The sequence below is a fragment of the Patagioenas fasciata genome, chromosome 1 (genome assembly GCF_037038585.1).
Source record: "Patagioenas fasciata isolate bPatFas1 chromosome 1, bPatFas1.hap1, whole genome shotgun sequence".
NCBI lineage: Eukaryota > Metazoa > Chordata > Aves > Columbiformes > Columbidae > Patagioenas > Patagioenas fasciata.
This window is the reverse complement of record NC_092520.1, coordinates 7,709,846-7,727,029: the sequence shown is the minus strand read 5'-3', so window position 1 is coordinate 7,727,029 and position 17,184 is coordinate 7,709,846. Positions and strand designations below refer to the sequence as shown.

General features: G+C 39.4%; 1 protein-coding gene across 7 annotated transcripts in view; it reads right to left on the bottom strand.

Moving 5' to 3' along the window:
- Positions 1 to 16,743, bottom strand: part of PICALM (phosphatidylinositol binding clathrin assembly protein) — a 73,399-nt gene extending 56,656 nt beyond the window's left edge. For 2 of the 7 annotated variants that reach the window (XM_071799799.1, XM_071799934.1), the window contains exon 1: positions 16,428 to 16,742. In XM_071799799.1, coding sequence (XP_071655900.1) covers positions 16,428 to 16,557 — 130 coding nt within the window. In that variant the 5' untranslated portion in view covers positions 16,558 to 16,742. Of the gene's footprint in view, positions 1 to 16,427 lie in introns of all 7 variants that reach the window. The other 5 variants (XM_071799879.1, XM_071799967.1, XM_071799765.1 and 2 more) reach the window with 4 other exon arrangements.
- Positions 16,744 to 17,184: the final 441 nt, after the last annotated feature.

The following is a 17,184-nucleotide window of genomic DNA, read 5'->3' as shown; positions in this document are numbered from 1 at the left end:
ATTGCTATAACAGGAGAGAACTATCTCTGTTAAAATCTTATAATATTAATCACTATAAAAGTATCTAAAAGATATTAGCTATCTTTCTAAAGATTAATTTTCCAGGTCCTCTCCCTTCAATTCCTTTTTGTCTGCTGTTCTTCAATATTCATATTTTCTTAGAGACAACAGTCAAAACATTAAGAGATTATTTAAGCTAGAATCACAAATTTCATTTCAGAAGATGTTTACCAGGTCCTGCCAATTTGAGTTCAACTAATGCAAGTAAATAATCCTTAGTGAAGTTTCCTGGAAAAAAAAACAAAAAGTCCATTCCTTTCCTCTTGTAAAGAATAACTGTATTAAATATCTGGCCACAATTTTCTTTCTTATGAAGCTTAAAGAAAAAAAAGGCTTGTTAATGTTTCAGACATCTCAGTATCATTTTCTCCCCTTTTAGACAGGCATGCTTTTAAGTTAATTATTATGAAAGTAAAGGTTATAGATCTCTGGAGTGAATATAGCATACTGGCAAAGAAATCTTTAGATGGATAACCAGCAGTGATTCCACATCTTTCCACAAAAGAAAGGTTTTGACACAATGAACTACACCTCCACTAGGAATTTTTGCTGGTACCGCATGTGTGTCTATTTTTTGCTTTTGTTTTTTATTTGTTTGTGGGGTTTTTTTTTGTGGGTTTTGTTTTGTTTTCACCTCAATAACAGCTTTCTTAGTAGGTCATTTTAAACAGTGAATTATAAGCTCTTTTCTGTCTAAAAATACCCATTTTAATCACAAATCCAACACACAGAGAGAGTTTTTAAGCACACATATACACTGATGTTGTTTATTGATGGTGAAGTTATGTGCAATGAATACAAGTTAAATAGTGCAAAGAAGAAGAGTCCAGAGCTCTACTGGGCACAAAATGTGAATGATTCCAGCGAATGTTCAAACCAGTAGAGGTTTCTGTCAGCTCAGTCTCCCACACACAACACTAACGTGTATTCCAAGTTTAACAGATTTAAACTAGGGGGTGACCCATCAGCATGAATTATTCAGGTCACAAAGATAAACTTTCTGCCAAACTTTCCTTCCTGCACACGGTAATTTCCAAAAGGTCTGCGACCTTCTAACTGCCTGTATTTCATAGAAAGCAGAGATGGATGTATAAGATTAATTGCACAGGTAAAATTTTCTCTTCCTCTAATATGTGTAACACTTAAGAGAGCTTTTCAGATATCCAAGTGTTTTTCCCCTGCTGCTAAAGCATCATCCTGACAAAGCTCCAAATTTTATCAATATTGCATTAGTCTTAAGAAAAGACCTTAAGCTCTTCCTCTAAACAAGACGACAAATCAACTACTGCCTCAGCACCCTAAGGCTGAGAAGTATGCAAGACATGCTAAAACTACTGAACGCTTTTGCCCTACATTCAGTTCCATTATTTTATCATGAAATCTAGTCCAAAGTATTAGCTCCCACACATGCACTAGCATATTGTTCCCACCAAAAAGTATCTGTAAACTTAAAGCCTTGATCCTATCTTAACAAACATGCTTAATAATGAGCCTATGAATCATAGGCTAAAGGTGATTCTTGATTACGAGATGAAAAATGCCTGTATTGGCCAACTAACATGCAATTCTTGCATAAGCGGTACGCTCAGAATATTTAACTCATTGGCCTATTCTAACCAGGGAGAAACATATTCTTTTGCATTGATCATGTGCTAGTTTCAGTGCATTCAAGAATAAAACTATGAACAGTTATTTGTTCAACATTAAGTCAGTATTTTCAGAGAACATAACTGCAAACACTTGACGATGCGGCCACTTCTTCAGTTTCTGATGAGCTAGAACGGAGGTACATGCCTTATTCATTCCTTACAGGTTCTGTATGAGCAGCACTAGTTGAGAATCCATTAAGACAGGTGGCTGGTCACGCTTTGATTTTTGAATGGCAGCCATCTGATTCAATATTGAAATAAATATTCAAGTTTCATATATTAGAGTATCATATTAAATCACTATATTAAATATTATAATAAATATTTAACTCTCCAATATAACATTTATAGTGTGGATAGTCACACACAGTGGATGGATGGAAGCACAATGAATTGCATTAGGAGGAACATTTCTATTCTGATGAAGACTAATTACTTTGAAAATTATTTAGCTTTAACACTACCTTTATGTCCTACCGCAAACATGAAGCTATCTCAAGCAAACAAACTCACACGTATGCAGACTATCCTACGATTTTACATTAAGGTACAAAAAGGCACATAACACGGTTTATAGAGAGCTGAGAGTGATCAGTACGTGATGCCAAAGATATTAATCCTTGGGTCTCTCCATCATCATTGTACACATTGAATATGTTACCATGCTGTTCTCTTTCTCTCTGACAAGAATACTGTCCCCACCATCTACCTTTGCACAATGTAGAATTTTCGTTATAGTATGCACTTATAGCCCTTTCCTTCTGCTCCGAAGGGTCTTATTCTGTAAATATTTCATAGCTCCATACCCCCACACAATAAAAATAAGTTGTGGCAATGGACATGTGTTAAAAACATGACTTGTGAAACACATGTACAAGCCACTGTTGTAAGGTAATATGCTACCAATCCAGTGTTTCGGAACACCTCCTAGACTCACGTGAAGTACTAACAAATGCCCTTACCTGCAGCTTGCTAGCAGTAGTACAGTAACATTATTGTAGCTCAGCCTGCTGGAACAGACCATTTTTCAATAGCAGACAGTGCAGAACAAAAAAAATCCTCAATGGGCCCAATTCTACAGTTGTTTAGCAGCAAGATGACTTATTTTTTCAAGAAGCTGGATCTTTAACGTAATATAACTTCAGTATCTAATACTCCTCAATGCTGCAAAGAACTCCCGATCTCAACTTGTGAGAGTAGGCCCCATAGCTGTTGATGCCACCATCTGATAAAGCTAAATGGCGAGTCTTCAAAGCTTCCAGTTCCAGAGCTGGTCCATATGAGATTCAGATCAAACCTGTTAATAAGTACACCCAGAGGCAGCCAAAGTACCTGTGTCACCTTCCAGCATCTGTGACTTCCATAATCCTGCATTATAGAAAAGCAGAGAAAACAAGCCAGATTTCATGCACAGAACATTTCATCAGTGAACACCTCTAGCAGAGTTTCTAAATCTAAATATGTATCCTCTAAACATACAAAGTACTCACGCAAGTGCCATTTAGGTGTTTCTTGAATGTTTAACTCCCACATTGCTTCATTCTAAAGCCCTCACTCTACAGCATGGTGAAACTGAAACCACCATGGAGCATTAACAACATCCTGACCTCTTGTCCCCACATCTCACTGAACAGATCACAGAATCATAGAATGTCCCAAGTTGAAGGGACTCACAAGAATCATTGAGTCAACTCTGCTTTTCCAGCCAAAAAATTATCTTGATCTTTGTTATTTTAGAAATAATCATGCACATGTAATTCACATTTTCCCTTTGAACAGCAGTGCTGCATCTTGAGTTTAATACACAAAACTAAAGATAAGAAATAACCAAAGCCATCTGATCTGTGGCATTTCTACTTCAATACTTGTCTCATTTCACTAGCTCCAAAGTCTCACTCTAGCAAAGTTGTTTGCAATATTTGTTACTCTCTTCCATTTTAAAAATAAGGTTTTGGAAACTAGATTTCCTTCTAAATAGAATCTAATTCAGAGCAAGAATAGCACATTTTTCCTGAAAACCTTTGGGAGCTGTCAGGAAACATGTATTTGAGTTAAAGGAGTTATGCCTCTGTCTGTGCTTACCTCCAGTGCCGCAACTGCGGATGAAGATCTGCATATTCACCTCCGCACAGCAAAGTTTGCTGGTCAGACCATGACCTTCCCTAACATCCAAGGTTTTCCAGTTTCTGGGAAGCACTCATGCCAAAACACATCATCTACTATGAAGCCTCCCAGATCGTGTAATGCCTGTGGCACACTAAGTGTACCAGTGTCCTCAGAAAAACAGAAATCATGCAGGATGATAAATTCAATGCAACTGTAAAAATCTTTCAATGCATGCTAGGATATATTTCTTGGCAGATACCATTCCCTGTAGCTTCACCTACAGTAAAGGGCTGTCTGGTTAACTACTAGGAAAAAAAATACCCAGACATATCATTTTGTGGCAATAGGCCTTCTTTTGTCACGAGCTCATGCTAGTTTGTTGTACAAAGTAAGCTGTTCTGTCAAGAGATTCTAATGGTGCAACAGCTTCTATTATAAAATCCTTGTGCCCCTGCAGCATATTGGCTAAAAACCAACACTCCATATTTAACTGCTTTTTGTATACTTAAAGAGTAGCAGAATTGGGATTTTAACCTGATAAACTGAAAATCTGGGAAACTTTCGCACCTAACACCAAACAAGTTTAAATCATATTCCAAAATGATATGATTATTAAATCATGTTCTTCCAACATCACAAAGATGCAAAAATGATTAATCAATTTGGGTTCGTTTTAATACAGGAAGTACCAAAAGCCCAGAATACAAACTACTGAACGTGGTGCATTTTCTGGCATATAAGAAACTGAAGCAAAACCAGACTATTTAGAATTTAATTAGTCCTATTTATTGCATGACAGTGCTACATGCTTTTCCTTATAAATAGCACAATGCCCACCTGTTGGAGCAAAACTCTTCAGATCGTAGCCTTTAGCCCAGATCCTCACTATGAAGCAGCTTCACACACATCATGCTACAATCCAGACATGCGACGTTTCCTATTTTGTGTGGAAAATGTGTATATCTTTCTTCTCTTTTCATCTCCCAGGGCCCTGTCAGACAATCACTTGCTTTGAGTTGACTAAACAGAGCTTAACCAGTCTTAATGAAAATTAGCTCTGGTTTAAGAGCTTATAAACCAGAATATAAGTAGCAGCCTAGCAGAAGTGCAAAATGGGGAAAAGTGGGGAAAATAAGGCAAAGTCAAGAAAAATCATGCTGCTAATAAGCAACAACACAAAACTAAACACACACCTCATGAAGGAGTTTTGCAGATAAATCTTTTATTTCTCTGTAGTTTCCATAAAAGAAGCTGGTCAACCCTAAACTAGTAACTATCAAGATTTTACCAAAAAAAGAAGAGTTCCTTCTCCATTGAGAATGCAGGGGCAACAAAAACACTCGTTCAAAGCTTGCTGCAAAGCTTTTCTTAGTGAATCTCAGTTAACGGATCAAAGAGGAAAGTAATTTAAATTATTTGCCTATTTAACAAAACTCATTGTGTGGTATAAGAAAAAACAAATCCTGACAAATGATCTGTATGTGCAAAGCAGCAAGTTCTCAAACTTCAAATATAATTTGATGAAAATCAAGCACCAGCCTTCTACAAAGTGACTGAAAGAAAGTTACGCAAGACAACACAGGTTTACACACTTGAGTACTTAGTTTGGTGTCTCAGAGATCAAACAGGGTAAGTCTTGTACTCCTGGATATTATACAAAGCAGTCTGAATATCTAGTTTTGCAGAATGTGTCCAAGATTTATCTTTATACCGAAAAACAAAGTAAAATAGTCAGCTTTGTAACAAAGCATGAGGACTGAGATGACAGCATAAAGTCCAAAATGAATTCTAGACATGAAATTTTGAAATTGTGTTGCTTCCTTCTATTCCTTGCTCTTTCCTTTAATCTCAAAAGTGATTTCTTCATGTGAAATGCCATCAACATACCAGCCATCTCTAGATGACTTTTGTCTACTGCTAAATGAGACTAAACTTTTTTTCCCAGCAGGAACAGGAGAAAGAACCGCAACAAAACCAAGAAGCTGTTCCTTCCATGCTCACATATTTGATGACATGTAAAATTCTAGTAATTTTGGTTAAGAAAGTGCCACTACTAAACTATCTATTTTTTTTTAAACAACTAAAATTCAAGATGCCTGGGTCTAGAGTACTTCTTGCAGCCATTGTAATGCAAGCTCCCCCAATTCCATACCATATATTTCATATTTTGCACTTAAACTAGGTGAACTCATTGAAGGAGATGTAGCCCTGACAGCCGCTTTCATACCTTTTCTTTTGGCCAATACAGGATCAGATTTTGAGATGAACTGTTAGAATCAGAGCTCAAAGGAACAAAAAAAAAGGTCACCTCTCCCATCAAAACACAAGTATCTTCAAAAAAAAGTTTCAACTGACACTCATGTACTGTACATGTGCAGCCCTCCCGTGAAGGGAGGCAGTCAAGCAAAGGAACAGCTAAAATCCACCATTCTATTAATAGAGATGTTGGAAATGCCTGCCTCATTTAGCTTGTATTTCTTCAATTTAGACTAACATCTCCCATGAGATATTCAGAGCTCCCTGAGCAAACAAAACTCATCCTTGCTCATCCCAAGTATAACTTCAGTGCACATTTGAACAGCACCCTGTGACATGGGCATAAGAGCTAAAGGATCAAAAATGTCCTTTACAGCCTATGTCAAAGCTGCTCAGAGTAAAAGTTTTAAAATACACTGTGATACAGGTTATGGTGGAGCAGGAATGGCCTTCACTGAATACGGGGAGTGAAAATGAAGTCGTATTTTCCAGCACCTATACACAAAGCTTCATTGATTCTTGGCAGATCATCGAATCATTTTGGTTGGAAGAGACCCTCAGGATCATTGAGTCCAACCATAGCCTAACTCTGGCACTAAAGCATGTCCATAAAACCTCGTCGAAACACCTTTTAAACCCCTCCAGGGATGGTGACTCCAGCACAGGTCTGGGCAGCCTGTTCCAATGCCTGACAACCCTTTCCACGAAGAATTTTTTCCTAACATCCAAGATAAAGTAAAGAACATTACAAAGCAGAACCAAACCTCTCCCAACAATGCTATTTTGAGTTTCATAAATCCAGATCAGCTCTTCCCCTCATCCCCCAATTTTAGAGATTGTTTGTGGGCATTTTGTTAGTGACCATCTGCTTACCAAGTTTCATAAAATTTTAGAGCAAACATGGAGCTTCAAACCCTTAGGTTTGAAACTGGACCAGTACGAGAAGTTGTACACAGAAAGAACTCCTCTGTAACCCACAGCTTTCAGACGGGAATTTCTCTATTTACCGTGCACAAGGGCATGTCCCAATCACAAACAGCCTCTAAGATAAACTAAAGCCAAGAGCAGAAGTAAATAACATCTGCTTTTATTCCTCAGTAAAAGGAAAGATTACTTCAGCCAGATTCTATCTTTAAAATGATTTTCTTTTCTTAAAGAAAAACTCTCACAATGCAAAATATAGTTATTCCATTCACTTCAAAGAAAGATTTGTTCACTAGTTAAAACCTCAGAGAGCTAAAGAGAGTATGGAGCTATAGTAAAACTAGGTGTTCTAACATCTTGTGTCAGTCCTGCTACATACCAAGAGGCTGAGCACATTCCTGTCTACAAAGGCTCCTCGTTAACAGTTTAAAACACGGACAAAAGCATTTCCTCTAATGCACTTTATTTTACTTACAGATTATTAAATCTGAAGAAATTATCTTCATAAAGTAGCTGTGTGTAAACAAAATAAAGAAAAAACCCCACAAAACAGAAAATCAACCTCTGAAAATGTAACAGCTTCAAATTCATAACAACGCAACTCCAAACATCAGAGGCTGAACTGTGCTGCTCCCTGGTATTTGAGAAACAACACGAAAGATTCTCTGGTTTTCCAGCCACTTACATGGCAAATTCAGCAATGAAATAAACTTCACGTATTCCATATTTTTAATGCAAAGTAGTTTGCCAGAAAATTTATCTATTTTATGTTTTAAAATTACATTTGATAGGCATAATGATGCTAGTGTTGTAGCAAAGAGTTCTAACTGAACCAATCTAGAAGAAAGTTTGAGTCAGCTTTCTGTTAAATCCAGACCACCATTTCCCCCTCCAAATCACAGCATAGTGTGCTAGTCCCTGTGTTTCGAAGAGTTCACAGCTAGGAGTTGTGCATCTTGAGCTTTTCCATCAGACAGCTAATCAAATGTAGCTATTTCTTATGCACTTCATATCCTTATTATAAATAACTACAGCCCAGGAATGCAAAAGTGCTCATGTTTGGTTTTGACTTTTCTTTCATTCCTACAATTAAAATCCATTTTGTTTATATTTTTGATACTCTTAACTTTACTCTGCAGTGCTATACTGTGACACTCATGACTGAAATGCAAGTGCTCTGAGGAGAAATAACTCTTACTAAGACAGGTTATTAATATATTACAGAAAAAAATATGAAAAGGGTAGTAAGCCCAAATTCAGTAATCTGAATAAAAACCAGCTAATTACAGCATATCTGTATCAATGAAAGCAAAGTGACATTGACTGTCACCGTGAGAATTAATTCAAGATTAAAAGCTACCTAAGGATTACAGTGTATTTCTAAATAGTAAACGAAGTTGGTTTGTCAAGAAGAAAAAAGAACACAAGGATATTGTTCAGAAAGGTGTTTTTTCTTGTTTAACTGCAGCCTGGATTTGATAGTTGTAGCTCATGGTGAATAAAAAGTAATTGCAAATAACACACCTGAATTCCCTCCCTAAAACTTACAGACTGATATAATCACTTATGTAAATACAAAACTTAAGAATATGGACCTGTAGTAAGACTGGTTTCTGGTAGATAGAAAAAGGGAGAGACAATTAAATCAAATCAAGTTACACCACCATTCTCAGTACGATGCCTTAACCATCACAACAGTTAACATTTCACATTAAAAATAACGTCAGAACAAGAATACACAGTGTTGTGGATCAGAAAAAAAACCAAGAAGTTTGAAATAGATTGCAATGATGGCTGCAACTATTATGGCAATACAGGGCAGTGGGAGAGGGAGGCGAAGGGGATAAATGAAATTCAAATACGACCCAATTTTCAATTAAATATCGACTCGTTTATCAGCAAGAGTGGAGATATCAGCCAAACAAACCAAGCGCAACTGCAAACAAATGCAGGTAAAATGCTGTGACTTCTGAAGATATGGGGAGAAGGGGAAAAAAGAGGGACACAACACTACACAACAAAATTAACCCACAACAAAAAACAGCATCTGAAAAGCAAGAGAGGTACAGGAACGTTGCTATATCACATTACAGCTCATTATCCACCCCAGAAGAATCCAAACATTGCCAACAGCAAAGCAAGTTACAAGCAGCCCTTAAGAATGCCAAAGAACACGAAGACACCTACTTCTACCTTTTAATAGCCAAGACACTCAACCTTTTGATTTGGCAGATAAAGCAACAAATCACAGACAGAACTGCTCCAAGCAGATTTGCTGCCAGATTAAAGGCACTGAAAAAAAAATCTAACAAATGCATTTAAAATATGTTTACTTCTGGTTTTAACTTGAGTTTAGTTTAAAACCTGGTGCATTATCCATTCTGGGTCTTTAAATCCAGTTTACTACTGTAACTTCAGGAACTTATGCTGTCCAGTAGAATACCAATGGGATGGTTTTGTTAGGGCTTTGTGGGGGTGTGGGGGATAGAAGGTGTGTTTTGTGGAGAAATGATACGAATTTCATTGTCACCTTCTTCAACAGGATTTATAAAAAGTTTTTTCAAGCTATTAACATGGAAAAAGCTTTAAGTATTTGACTATGAAACTGTTATTAAGGATTCCTTATTTAAATTGTATTAAATTAACTATTAAAAATTGGCAAACGTTACAAACAATAGAGACACATAATTGATGTCATAGCACAGGGCTGGCAACAGCAATAGCTGAGCTACATGCTACTGCAAGTACCATATGTAGAGTAAATACGTGAAATACCAGAATGTAGTTTCAACCCGTGCAAACTTACTGCTTCCTACATAAGCAAAAGAATCGCTGCTGCTAGCAAGGCAGCATGGTTGGAGTATATGGATGTTGTGGCTTAAGGACTGTTTGCTTGGGAGGAAGCCATAAAGAACATTAAGTGAAGATTTCAAAAGTGTCTTTTCAAGGGAGCACATGGAAAGAAGAAACAGGAGGTGTTGATGTGGTAAGCTGGACCTCAGTCAACGAACATGGGCCTGAAGGAAATTATATGGGAGAGCTCAGAATGAGCATAAAATCCACTTTTTCTATTTTTTATTTTAAATACTATGTATATGTCATGGCATGAATGCAAATAAAACCACAGGATTTCCCCTTTATGCCACCTGCATTCACTCCAGTAAATTTTCTTATGTTTCATGCTAGGAATTGAAACTCCCAAGTTAAATTTTGGTGTACATCTTGCTATTTTACACCTTCAGTTTTGAGGTAAAACTTCTAAAAGCCTAATTTCCTTATGTTTGCTATTGCAAATGATCCAGATAAACATTACTTTAATAAAGCTCCTTTAGTCACAATCGGAAAATCCAGCGTATTTGTTAAGTCTTTATGAAACACTTAACTTCATTAGGCTATTTTGCCACAGTTAGATATAGCTTAGCTCCCTAATTTCTCAAATCTCAACAGCTGATTTGTCACGTATTACTCATAACTTGGATTTGCTATTAGTAGATTTGAGAGCAAAACAAGTTAGCACTGAACTTAGTAACATAATTTTGAGGTTTAGAAAAATACCAGATAACTGATAAAGCTCTGATGTATATCTAGGGATGAAATGAAGTGCATAAGCATTTCTGTTTTATTAATGATGTATCCTTTTAAATTCAAAGAAAAGTTCATACCCTGCTTGCTCACAATCACATTTGACAAAGGAGAAGACTGCTAAAAGAGCGAGAAAAATATCAAACCCAATGATTTTATATCAGTTTCATTCCTTTCCACTTGTTTGCAGATTTTTGGTCGGTTATTTCTTGCTTACTTCTAATCTGGTGCAGATGTAATCAGTAATAAAATCTCTCTCCTCTACCTAAGACTTTGCAAGATATCATTCAGCTCCAAATTACAACTACTTTAGCATTAAGACTTCAACTGGTAGGAAATCTAAACGGTTAAACTCACACGCTGATGGAAAAAAGAACCAAACAAAACCCACAAACACAACAGTTCTTTGACACAAGGCAAAGTTTTCATTGCTGCAGCAGAAATAGATTGCAAAAATAAATAGAAGAACACAAACATGAGATTAGTGCTTTAAACTTGTATTACGAATGGAGATGGAATGGAAATGTTTAATAACTACTCCACTACGGGACTCAGATGATTTTTATGAACGAATCATTTACAATACTTACCTGATTTCTTCTAACGTGCTTAAAGAACAGCTTCTGCACATTTTACAGAAAATGAGAGTGTGCACATACCTGACCAGTATTACACCAGTGGGCTCTTTCTGAAGAGGAAACTAACGTTTGATAATTAATGAGTGCAAAGATTTAAAGATACTGAGAAACTTAAATTTAAGAAGGTTGTTAAACAAAAATAAGCTTTCAAATACAAAATGCATCTCTGCTTCAGAAAATATGTCACATTTTCCAGAGAGCAGGATATCAGTAACATCTGACAAGTGAACTTCCCAGAATTCTACCAGCATCACTTGCTACTGCAGTATACTGACCACGTACTTTAAATAAAGCAACATACTCATTGCAAAATAAGAGAAGCTTTGAATTCCATGTTCAATAAGTCATCTCTTTTGTATTATTACACAAACGAGTGCTACTTTGTGAGCCAAGTCACTAGGAACAACTTAAAACTTTCACATCTACAGATCAAAAACTGATCTTAAGATTAGGAACCAAAGCCTGAAATAGATCATTAGGTCACAGGCTGAACAGCAAAACAATGCCTCTTCCAAGCATCACTTTTAGAAGATATAAAAGATGACTGCACCATTAAAAAAAAAAAAAATCTTAAAAAATCACAATTAGAGCCACAGCCCAAAGTTCCATGACACCTGAAAAGCCACAGCTGATGGTAAACAGTGTCAGTGTGAAGATTCACATTAAGCTGATTGCAGGTGTCCTACAGCTTCACCTCCTTAGTTCCTCCCTCTTACTTCATTCAAAGTAGAATATTGCTTCAGGCTAAGTAAAATAAAACAACAGCTGCAGAACTAAATGGCTATTCTCTCTGCAAATGAGCAGCTGTGGTAGAAAATTGGCCCTCTGGCAGTCTACAGGAGTATGATAGTTCTTGTACTCTACTAAAAGGCACCAACAAATATTCCAAAGGAATTCTAGCAAAAGATTAGGAAAAGTTGGCTAAGGAAGAAATGATAAAGGAATCATGGAAGAACTCAGAGAGAAAAACAAATACTTCAAAAGAAAGTTGTAATAATGCAATTATCTGTATTTGAAATAATTACAGTTACATAGAACAGTTCTAAGCAAGAAAAAAACAATGGATTGCATCCAGAATTTTAACTATAAAATAGGAAGTAAAGCAATAACAAACTCCAGGTAATCCTGCCAAAACCAGGAAGAAAATATTAATTTGGTAAAGTACTACAATACCATAAGAGGAACGTGGATAATCTGTTTCTACCAGAGAACACAGTAGTATCCACAGCCACTGGGAGTTAACTTGCCACACCACTGAAATAAGCCAGTTATGCTTCAGCATGTGAAGGCAGACAAGCACTGAAAACACTGTTTTTTCCCAGCTTTACTACATATCTCTTGTGAGATACAGGGAAAAGCAATGATCCTTGTCGCTCAGTTCTACAAGATACCCTCTGCGAACCATCTCACTTGGAAACAGAAGGTGTCCGCAGCACAGACACAAAGTAAATCTTTAGCTGGACTTTTGTTTGCACTAGTAGTAGCCTCCAGACAAAACCAAATGAGCTGACACTAGAGACCTGGGAAATAAGCTCCAAAGGAAGCTCAATTAAGTTTACTTTCACTTCAATAGCTTCTCTCACAAACATCTACACAACACAGAGCAGGGTGCTGGTTTAGCATCATCTTTAAAAATACAGATATTTTCTTCTTCACAATAAGTAGTCAAGGAAGTTACATTCTGGCATAACTATACAGAGGTTTCCTGTTGAGAGTGGATAATTACAGCATTGCAACTTCCTTCCAAGCCATCCATCCACATTCTCCTCTAAAGAGAACTGCCCCATTAGCTAACAGAGAGGGTTACTACGCCATGCCCATTCAAGAACCCAACCCTAAATGTGTTTCACATCAAAGCTGGTTTAGCTACAACTCCACAACACATACACAAAGTTTTACGCGATCGAGATATGGCTCCTACCACAGTTTCACTGAACTGACCTAGTGAAACTTTCTACTTAGCATTAACTATGTATCTTTTGGTTCTTCTAATATGAATTATCCACCACACCTCTCCCCCATCAGAATCATGTAAAAAAGAGTGAAACCTGGCAACAAGATTTCCAGCACCGTTTACAGTTGACCAACCTAGAGCACTTGTTCTTAGCATCACTACACAGCACTGAATACAGCAACCAAAAGCTGAGGGAAAAAGAAGGTGCTGCATAACTCACAGCGTACTAGTTAAAGCCACAAACCAATTTTGAGCTACCACTGCTCAGGTGTGAAAACTAGGACAAAGTCCCAGTGAAAGTAGGTTTTTTGTAAGAGAAATTTCATGAACTATGCTTGGAGGGTTTCAAGACTATTAAACCTCTCTGATTACTGTAGAACAAGTAATCCATCATTACAAAAGTAGCACCTAGATTACAAAACAGAGAATACTTACCCCAGCTATAAAACCATACCTCCAAAACAAGAGAAAAAGCATATTCTGAGTGCAAGTATATGACTATAAGATGACTGTTGCTACCTACCATCGGCCAAGTCCACTTGTAAATTAGAATTCTTTCTCCCTCAAACCAAGCAAGTAATTAAGCTTTGTAATGGGAGCAAAAGAAAGTTATTTGGGGTAGATTATATTTTTATCATTATGGGCTGAGAATGTCTTTTTACACTCTTGGATTATTAAGGTAGCAGTCACTGGGGGAAATACAGAAGCGATATGCAAACACAGGACAGGGAACACTTCAGTTTTGGAACTCCATCGACAGTCAAGAGCATGACAAATAAGGATAGGAATAAAGTGCACAGGTACCTATGTTGCACTCATTTGTATGAGTTTATGTGAGGCTGAGCTACTTAAATGTGTTCATGACAGCTCAAGCTTAATAAAGACAGGATGTCAGAAAAAGGACAGCCAGAGATTGAGATCTGTACAAGCAATAAAAACATCCCCTTAACAAGAATACACGTCATGGTCACAGAAAAATGCTACAAAACTAAGACTTCATTCCAGGACAGTATTAGAAAACTCAGCTTATCAACTCATCCAGGACACAACCTTTATTAAAGTCAGTTTTAACTATCATTATCACAATAAACACTAGTTAGAAAAATATTTAAGAAGCATGCTACCTATGAAGACTGGTATATTAATTGTCATTCACAGTGAGATGCCAGTTGATAGGAGTTACGTAGTAGTTAAAATGTTTGTTGTAAAAGGAAGATATGTGCAAATAATTCAGAAGTGGGGCTTGAGTCGCAACTTGTGCAAAAAGCACTAATTTCTAAACACACAACCATAAATAGTATGAACAAAGAAAATTTTCAAAACACAAAACCATGTGTCATTTCCTGATGCCAGGAACAGAGACTCCCCAAAAAACTTATTAAAGGCAGTATACAAAACTTATCTACCCATGCTCTCATTTAATCACTTAAAAAGTGACAAGGAGTAAAACTAATAAACAAACAAGTTTTCTCTGCTATGATAAAAGAATTCTCTAAGAGGCAGGAACTGGGACCTTTGACAGTCTAGAGTAGACAAGGGAAATACAGAAACTGGCTTCTCATCCAGCAAATACCAGGTAGCTTTACAACAAAGTTCAAGCACACTTCTACAGCAACATCTCAGTTTAGATGTCCCCTAGCAATGGCATTCAGAATACCACCCTTGTACACACACCCTCATATACACGTCAGTCTGAAGAGCGGTTGTCTGGTCAGTTTGATGTTTTTCATATTGCTTTTATCAGGAAATAATTCAGCTGCTAAATGACGTATTACTGAAACTGTACTTTCAGTGCTATTCCAGGCTAAATCTGACAAAGTTTCTCCTTCTGTTCTGTGAAATCCAGTGACACCACAACTTCATATCTAAGCTGTATGACAAGGTGCTTCCCCTATGTGAGACTAAGTTACTTAAAGTCCAAAGATTTCCTCAGTCTCCTGACACGCTGGGCTGACCAAAAATAACAAAGCCACTCAGTTGCTATTCAGTGTTCAGAGGCAAGAGATGAAATGGAAGAGGGAATACCAGAAAGAAACTGAGGCAGCTGTTGTGGGGTTACCCTAAAAAAAATTGATCACATCCCTCCTAGGTACTCACAGAACAAGAATTTCTTAAAGCTTTAAGTGAGACATGTTTTGGTGGAAAAAAAGAATAGCTACAGTACAATTAATCCTAGTACTATGATCTGGTCTTCTCATTTAGATACAGAGCGACTCAGAAGGCACAAATTCAAGACACAGGAAGGCCCAACCTTCTCCTCACAGATGTGGGTGGGAGTAAAGGAGAAAGCATGCATACAGAAGGCATGGCCACAGATCCCTCTCCAGTGTCTTCTGTTACACATTGAGGGAAGTGAAGGAGAAGCAGAGGGGAGAGACAGGTCATCAAAAGGCCCAGAATAAATAGATGCAATATATTCAGGCATTCAAGCCAAGAACATCCTCAGTCCAGTGATCTTACAGCTTAGTGGAAGGCACACTAATATGAACTTTGGTGCTCATCATTCTCTTCAGAGTCACCTGGATGGAACAGAGTTGATAGAAAACCTTTTAAGCCTTCCCACCTTGGATCTAAGCTGAAAAATTGCCAGTTGCTGTATGGTATGTTAAACTCAAGTACTGAAGGTCTATAAAAGTCCTCTTAGGCCCATCTTCCCAAGTGAAGGAGACAGACTAGAAAGGATAAGACTAAGAACACCCTCACTAAGAGAGATTAGCCCCTCAATCATTTATTTCATATTCTTCTACATGGAAAAGTAACAAGAATGACAGAAAAGCTTTTTTTTTTTTTTCCTAGTAGACTGTGTGGGAAAGAATTAAACCATCAGCTTGAAATTCCTGCACCTCCTGTACAGAATGGGGTAGCACAGCCCCAGCAAAACACAAATGCGATCAATTTGTAAGGAAATTACAGCCCATTCCCTCTGCTTGGCCTCTGTGGTTCCCGGTCTCCAAGGAAAGGGGCTTCAGCAGCTCGCATTCCCCAGGGCCCTGTGCATCAGGAAGGGCTAATGAGGCCCCTTCTGAAAAGCAGATCACAGAATGTCAGGGATTGGAAGGGACCTCAAAAGATCCACCCAGCAGCCTCTCCCAAGCTCCCATCGCCACGTCCCCGATCCTACCAACCCCCCAGCGTTCCCCCGCCTGACCCGGCTCCGCGTCCCCGGCTGGCCAAGGCGGCAGCCCCGCAGCGGGAACTCCGCTCCACGGGACCCGGGCAGAGCTGTGGGGAGGCGCGGGGAGAGCCCTTGGTACTCACAGTCCAGGTGCTTCTTCTTGGGCCCCATGACCTCGTGGGTCGTGGCCTTGCAGACGGTTTTGGAGACCGCCGAGCCGGTCACGCTGTGCTGCGCCGCCGTGATGCGGTCGGTGAGGCTTTGGCCGGACATGGCGGGGGTTGCTGGCGGCGCTGGGACGGTGAGCGGCTCCGCTCCCTCCTCAGGGGGCCGGGACGGGAGGACTAAGCCGGGGGATGGTGCCGCACAGACTCCTCACCCCGCCGTGCCGCAGGCGGCCCCCGCTCCGCCCTCAGGGACGGACCTGTCACCCGAGCAGGGACCCCTCCTCCTCCTCCCACCCCCCTCCCCCAGCCGTCGTCCCCTCCCCCTGCGCGCCTTCCGCTGGGCCGGGGACAGGGGGACACACACTGGGCGCCGCAGGAAAATGGCGCCGACGGAGCTCCTCCTCGGACCTTGCCGGGCCGCCGCGTCACGTGACGCCCACGGCGCCCCGCCCACGTGACACGCACCGCCCCTCAGTGCAACAACGGGGGCGGTGGGCGGGGGTCACGTGGGGCGGGTGTGGCGGTTGCGCCGGGACCGTTGGGGCGGGGGTGGTGACGGGTCCGTCCCCTCAGCGCCTCAGGGCGGGGGCACAGGGACAGCCCCCCAAAGCTGGGCTGTGCCTGGGGGTACGTCCCCTCCCCTAGGGCAGGACCGTTGGTGGCCCCCGGTTTGGTGCGGCAGGGCGGGGTTAAAGTTCTGTGTGAAAATCTCGTGGGGGTGTCCCCGCCCTCT